Source organism: Chaetura pelagica, unplaced genomic scaffold (assembly GCF_000747805.2).
Source record: "Chaetura pelagica isolate M959 unplaced genomic scaffold, ChaPel_1.0 scaffold47, whole genome shotgun sequence".
NCBI lineage: Eukaryota > Metazoa > Chordata > Aves > Apodiformes > Apodidae > Chaetura > Chaetura pelagica.
In genome coordinates this window covers 791,560-798,974 of record NW_009954140.1, presented here as the reverse complement: position 1 = coordinate 798,974, position 7,415 = coordinate 791,560, and the positions used below count along the sequence as shown (strand labels likewise).

General features: G+C 51.8%; 1 protein-coding gene across 1 annotated transcript; it reads left to right on the top strand.

Annotated features, from left to right (window-relative positions):
- Nucleotides 1-2,378: 2,378 nt before the first annotated feature.
- OTOP2 (otopetrin 2) lies at nucleotides 2,379-6,984 on the top strand. Its single transcript, XM_010002663.1, is given in 7 exon segments — nucleotides 2,379-2,784; nucleotides 3,113-3,249; nucleotides 3,887-3,945; nucleotides 4,360-4,493; nucleotides 4,922-5,128; nucleotides 5,131-5,810; nucleotides 6,814-6,984. Coding segments are annotated over 7 exon segments (1,794 nt in total).
- Nucleotides 6,985-7,415: the final 431 nt, after the last annotated feature.

Below are 7,415 nucleotides of genomic sequence, written 5' to 3'. Positions count from 1 at the left end.
CAGGGAAGGCTGGAAGGTGAGGAGCAGGAAGGAGGGAAAACAGAGAGAAGCAAACCTTATTTTTGGGGGGGGGAGAAATAATAAATAATCATGCCCCAGGACAGCAGGGTGGCCCAAAAGCAGCCCCGGGTGCTGCACCCACGCAAGCTGCAGTGATTAACCCTGGATGACCAGCATGAGTCACTGTTCCGGCTGCCTGGGGACACCTGTAAGTGCTGCACAGGGAGAGTCTGCTCCCCAGGGGTTCACTCACAGCTGCTCAGCCTCCTGGGATGGGATGTTCTAAACACCCAAGTATTTGGCACCGGGCACCTTCCAGATGAAAAGCAGCGTAGTAACGCCTGCAATTCATTACCAAGGCTAATTAATGATTCTTGTATTATTACTAATTAAGCTTGTTTTACTGTATGCTGGCTGCCAGGGGGAGCTGGGAGCGTTGCCCAAGGCAGCACAGCTCTCTCTTGCTGGCTGTTAAGGACACAGGAGGGAGGATCAATCAGTGCATTCAGCCCAGGGGCACCCTGAACTTTCGGCCTCTGCAAAACGTCACCATCATCAGCTCAGATTCAGGGCCACTGGGATTTGGGATTCCCCTGGAAAGGCTACAGACTGGGAAAAGATCAACCACTCATCCCAAAGAGGAGCTCCTAAGGGTCAGCAGAGGCAGGGCAGGCCCAGGACTGCTGGTGGCAGCACAGGAAAGACCCAGCAAGGTCTCTCTGGGCTGCAGAGTAGATCCTGAGCTGCCTTTCACCATCCCAAGTAGTTCAGTTCCATCTGATCCCTGTGGTGCTGCAAGGAAGAGCACAGTGGTGAGCAGGCAGGAATGGGGCTGAGAAATGCCCCAGAGGAGACAGACAGCAGGGACATCTCCAAAACAGGCGTCCTGATGAGGAGTAAACCTTGTCCCCACCCCCTGCCCTGTCTCCCCCACCAAAATAGAACAGCTGGGGTGAAAGATCCCGAGCAAAGGCTCTCCCCCCTCACCTGACCAATGCTTGAATCCACGTGCATCGTGGTTTGTAAACACAGCTTCTTTGTCCTTGAAAGAAGTTAAGATCCTGAGGGCCAGAGAAAGGTGATCCTACCCTGAAGCCCAAGGCAGTGCGTCAGCAAAGGGGAGCATGGATTCCAGTCCCCAAATCCTGCCCCATTCTAATACTAATACTTCCTCATTGTTGGCACCAAGGGTGACAAAAAAGTAATTGAGCTGCCCCTGGCACTGAATACATAAAAATGCAAATTTCTTCCTTACCCTCAGAAGCATTCCAGACATAAAGCATGCTGATGGGAATGGTACAGGGTGAGGCACAATGTTTACCATGCTCAGCTAACCAGAAAGCCAAGCCCAAAATCATCAGCAAAGATAAGTTCATTACCTAAACCATCTTCTCTTAAGGGAAGAGATCTTGCATCTGCAGGTAGATGGGTTTGATGGGGTGGCTTTGCTCTCTGGTGACCATGACCCTGTGACCAAACGGTCCATGCCATGCTTAGCAGTGTTGTCTCATGCCCTCCCCAGGTAAATAACCCTTATCTCCTCATGCCTCTCTTTGCTTCCCCAAAATCAGCTATTGCACAAAATGGATCACATGAGTTTCTCTGAGAAGCCCATGAAGCCCTCCTGTCAGCTCCAGATATGGTATAAATCACAGAGAGATCCCAACGGGAATATCTTCTTGGGCTGATCAAGCTGCAGCAACAGAGACACTTCTCCAACAGCCTGGCAAGAGCAGAGATTTGGATTCCAGGCAGCAGAGCAGGTTGGTGGCCTGGCTTTGTTTGATTAGTTAATTTGCTTCGTTTTGGGCTTTGCCTTGAGAATCAATGACGTCCCAAGCTTGGCACAGACAAGGGGCTTAGAAGGGAGGGACGGTGGAAATAGCTCACATCCTTCTTGCAGAGACAGGTTTAAACCATGAGGTGACGTCCTAAAGACTCCTGGGGTTTTCATGCCTTCCTCAGCCAGGAAGTATAAGATTTTCTCAAAACCTTCAGTGGCTGACATTGAGAAATCAAACCCTGTTGGCTATTTGCCCCAGGATATTTGATCCTATGGGTGCTTTTCCAGGATCTTGCATCAATAAACACCTAAATGCTGTGTGACAAACGGGGCTTGCTTTGGTAACCTGCCCTGGGACATCCCCAAGCAGAAGCCTCTTAAGCCAGCCAGGCCGTCAGGGAAGCGGGAAATGAGCTAATCATCCCTCTTCTTTACGCTCCTCGTCTCAGCCTTCCCCGTTCCTCTGATACGTCCTCTCCTCCTCACCACATGTCCTGCTTTGGTCCAACCCTGGGCTGTTGGAAACGAAGCAACGCCCCCTCATTCATGGGGCTCTCCTCCCAACAGCGTTAAACCCCCAGCTGGAGGCCGAACCATGTCCCAAGAACCCGCGCGGAAGGGCAGTGAGATCAGACACCCCATCCCCAGCATGGGCTGCGGGCACAAGGATGACAAAGCCAGCCTGGCTTCCAGCCAGATAGTGTCCTTTGGCCACCAGCCTCATCACCCCCCGGCCACTCCTGCCTCCAAGGAGGTCTGGAAGAAGGGCGGCCGAATGTTCTCCATCCTGCTGGCCGTGCACCTGGCCCTGCTGGCCTGCACCCTGGTGAGCAGCGGGGCTTTCGAGAGGATCGCTGTGCACGACTACGACGTCTTCTTCCTGCTGACTGTCATGATGCTGATAGTCATCATCTGGATCATCTTCTACCTCGTCGGCACCTCCCGCTGCCCAGACGCCATCCTCTGCAAGGATTCCCACGCTGGGCCCATCTGGCTGAGAGGTAGGAGCTCTCAAAGGGCTGGAGATGAGGTGCAGGGTGGGCACTTCATGGGGGCTGTTACTTCAGCAACAACCTGGGGCACAGCCTCCTGTGCTGGGGCATGGCACCGTGTCCTGCTCCAGAAGGTCAGCTCCTAGTCCCTTCACTGGTCAAAGCACAGGGTTGATTAAAACCCTTTCCAGCCAGAATGGTTGTCTGAGTGCTGGGAGAGGAAAAACAGAAGCAAAGCCTCTCCATGGCAATAGTCCCTCTTCTTCCTCTCATCTCTCTGCATCAGCCCACACGTGCATACATCTGTCCAACCGTAGATATTGTGGTTCCTCAACAGGAGGCCTGATCCTATTTGCCATTTTCAGCCTTGTCATGGATGTGTTCAAAATAGGATATTACTCGAGCTTCTACAGCTGCCTGTCTGCAATCAAAATCATCTACCCCATTGTGCAAGCAATATTCGTGGCTGTCCAGGTGAGATGGTTGTGCCCTGTCTCGCGGAGGGGTGGAGAGACAGAGCCACCAGCAGAAGGAGCTCTGATCTCATGGATATAGTTCAATGCAAGTGGTTTAACTCAGCCCCCACCCAGCCCACACCATCTCCCTTCCAACCACACCAACTTCCAGCTGTGCCAGCTCATGTTAAGGCATTGGTTTAAGCTTGTTCCCATCCTGTGGCACTTTGAGTTATGCCAGGGTGGCTTGTTACAAACTCTAAGCAGCCCCCACCCAGCCAGGTCTCTTCTCATGAAGAACAGAGAGGAAGGAGGACACTCAGGGCAGAAACTGCCTCACGGTTTGAAGTCCCTGCACAGAGGACCATCTGCTCTGGGACAACACCAAGGAGGGAAGAATTTAAATAGGGATAAGCTAGACAGGAACAGGAGCTGGCCATGGGCAGAGCAAGGGCAGTGGGACAGGGCAGAAGGAGCAAAGAATGTACCACAACCAGCAAATGGCCAGGATTATGGGCTAGTAGGCTGCACCCAGATGACCCAAGTGAGAGAGGTTCCAGCTTGCCCTGCTGACCAGGGTCATCCCTACTTCCTAGTGATGGGATTTGCCTTCTTACCTTGTTGGAAATAACAATTTCTTCTCTTGCCCCCACCAGACATACTTCCTGTGGGTCTCTGCCAAAGACTGTGTCCACGTACACCTGAATGTTACCAGGTGAGCTCTGCTGCTCTTTGAATCCCACTGGTCCAGAAGACCTGGGTCATCAAAACCCACTGCACTCCCTCACACAACTAAGATTCAGCAAGGGGATCAAGTCCACCTTTACAAGACTGGTTTGACTGGAGACCAAGCCAGAACTATAAATCAATGCACTATTGAGAAGCTCTTCCAAAATCCACAGGGAGAACCAGGCCTTGCTAATACCCATAGGCATGAGCAAAAGATAGAACAGAATGAAAGCTGCACAACAAGGATCAGGATTTCTATCCTTGGCTACCACAAAGTCCTTACACCACCTCAGGCAGCTCCCACAGTCCCTCTGAGCACATGCATCTCTATGCCATGGACGAGAACAGCATGGCCCAGAGCCATTGCTTTCATCTCATGGCTCTTCTCCTTCCTCTGCAGGTGTGGCTTGATGCTAACCCTGACCACAAACCTGGCAGTGTGGATGTCAGCAGTGACAGATGAATCTGTTCACAAAGCACATTCAAAGTTGAAGAAGAATGTGACAGAGGAGATCTTCAGATGGCTCCTGAAAGGTAATCTGGCCATTTGCAGAATCATCTGGTCCAGGGAGGAAGTCCAAGAGATAGAAATTGTTCTGGAAGTGAGGTTTTAATCCTTTTCAGGAGGTCTATCTAGAGCAGAAGGTTCCTTTGAGCTGGTGTGTCAAAAGCCAAGTCTTAATGTTTATTTCTTAACCTGTAACACAGAGGAGTCAGAAAGGTGAAAGGTCCTGTGCAAATGAGATGGGAATAAGGAAAGGAAAAAGAGATGTAACCTTCCAGCTAACTCCATCAGAAGGAACTCCAGAAAGCTGGGGCTGAAGTGTCCTTGTTTTCAAAGTGGTCACATTTTCTTCTCTCAGTCTTATTTTTCACTAACTCTTAGTATCCAGCTCCTCAGGGCTGCTCAGAAGTGCTGGCTCCTCGTTTTAATACCATCTGTGTGTGTTCCCTTGTTTCAGCGGGGATAAGGAGCAGCTCAGCAGCAGAATGTAACTGCAACAGCCAGATCTGCCAGATCTTCAAGAACGGCTACTTCTGGCTGTACCCCTTCAACATTGAGTACAGCCTCTTTGCCTCTGCCATGGTCTATGTCATGTGGAAGAACGTTGGACGCTTCATAGACCATCACTCCCACCACATCCACCGCCTGAAGTTCAGGCTCTTCCTTTTTTTTGCTTTGTAGGCATCATGTTGGGGCTCATCCTCCTGGTGAGTGGTTTGGGAGTCCTTGTTCTTTACGAGGTGCAGGTAAACTCCAGCACTGAATCCAGCAAGAAGAGCCAAGCACTGACCATGTACTACATCTTCAACATCGTTTGTCTGGGCCTCATGTCCCTCGTCTGCATTGGCGGCTCCGTCATCTACCGCTACGACAAGAGAGACATGGATCGGCACAAGAACCCAACCAGGACCCTGGATGTGGCCCTGCTGATGGGTGCAGCCTTGGGACAATATGCCATTTCTTACTACTCCATTGTGGCCATAGTAGCCAGCACCCCCAGGGACGCCATCAGCGCGCTGAACCTCACCTACGCCCTCCTCATGATCGCCCAGCACACCTTCCAGAACATCTTCATCATTGAAGGCCTTCACCGGCAGCCCCCCAAGGAGGACCCCAAGCATGACTCTCACCAGAAGGACCTCTATGGACTCACCTTCGTCAACATCAACGCCGTGTCCCTCCGTGTGCCCGACGGTGGCAGCACTTTGGCCCCTGGCACAGCTGCTGGCACCGAAGCCACCCACCCCCCCGACCCCGTGCGGGCCCTCACCCCCCACAAGAAGATGAACTGGAGGAGGAAGTTCCTAAGGGAGATCTCCATGTTCCTCCTGCTGAGCAATATCATAGTGAGTACACGCAGAGAGGAGAGCTTGTCAGGGTGGGGGAGAGGGAAGCAAGCACAGGGGAGAAGTGTCTGTGAAGGAGACAACGTGGCTCATGCACAACCAGCCCTTCCTGTGCCCCTGCTATGGGGTAGAGAGCAGAGCAGGGATTTCCCTGTCACCTAAAGGCCAGAGAAAGTGCCCTGGGGTTGACATTTTAGGCTTCACCAACAGACCTGTCACTTATCAGCAGAATATCAGACAAAAGCTAGTGCAAGAGAAGCAGCAGTTCCAGTGCTCTTATTGGGTATCAGCAGGTATGTAGAATAGCTTATTAAAAGCAATTAAATACATGAAACCCGTCTCTTACACCCCCAAAGAGAGGATGTAAAGTGACAAATGCTTGGGGTAAAGGCTGGATTGTCTTGAGAAATGGCAGCATGACTTCTCACAACACACAGCCTAGGAGCCCAAACCCTGATCCCAGTTGCTGTGAGGAGAAACTGGTCTCTGCCAACTTCAGCTGGGGCTTCTGTTTTCATGAGCAGCCAGGGGACTGCACTTCCAAAGCAAAGGCATCTCAAGAGCTTCCAAATCCCTAGCTAGTCATGTCCTCAAAGAGATTTTACATATAAGCTCACAAAAGACAGGCTGACAACCTCCATGCAACCAGATACATGTGCTGGCTGAGCTTCTGAGCTCAACATACACAATCAAGCCTGGGGAGACCAAGCTGCTGCCAGCTCAGCCCTACCCAAAGAGTTTGAAGAGCCTGGGTTCATGCTAACTCCCACCATACTCAGGTTCTTCCCCTGGTTAAGTGCTTCAGCCCATGGTTCAAGCCTGTCTTCAAGCATAAGTCAAAACCAGGCTTAAGGCACAACACTAGATCACACTTGATCTTGCTGTAGACACAGGCTCCTGGCACAGGAGGGTTTCTCTTCTCCTGTCTCTGTAGCTGGGACTGCAGGCCCTTGCTGTACCACACCCCCCTCTCACTGCAGTGTTGTTCTGTTCCCCCCAACAGCTCTGGATCATGCCAGCGTTTGGTGCCCGGCCCCAGTTTGACAATGACACGGAACTGAACTTCTATGGTGACTCCATGTGGCCAGCCATCGTGGACATCTGCCTGCCCTTTGGGATCTTCTACCGAATGCACGCAGTGGCCAGTTTGCTGGAGGTCTACATCATGTCCTAAAGAACTCCCTCCCAAGGAAGAGCAGATCCTCCTCAACCAATCCACCTTCTTCCTGCCCCAGGGCTGGGAGACTGCCCAGATGACCCAAGGGGTCCCCAGCACTGCCCGCTTCCTTGCAGTGTTGGGGCACTTATGAGCTGTCAAGTGAAGATCACCCAAACATAGTCCAGATTCTATTTTTGCTACTCCTGTGTAGGTTTGCACATGTGTTTCTCAAGTTCTTAAAAGATACAAAAAGGAAGGTGTCCAGGGGAGGACCATGGTAATTACCTTTGGTTCATGCAGAGACTCACCTTCCTTCTGAAAAGCCTGTGCAGCCCATGCCACTGGTGGGCTCTCCAGCAGGTGCTCAGCACCCTTGGACAGTCAGTGCCTGCAGGCAGAGACCTGGTGGGTACGAGGGGTGACTCAGGCATGGAAGGCAAAGAAGG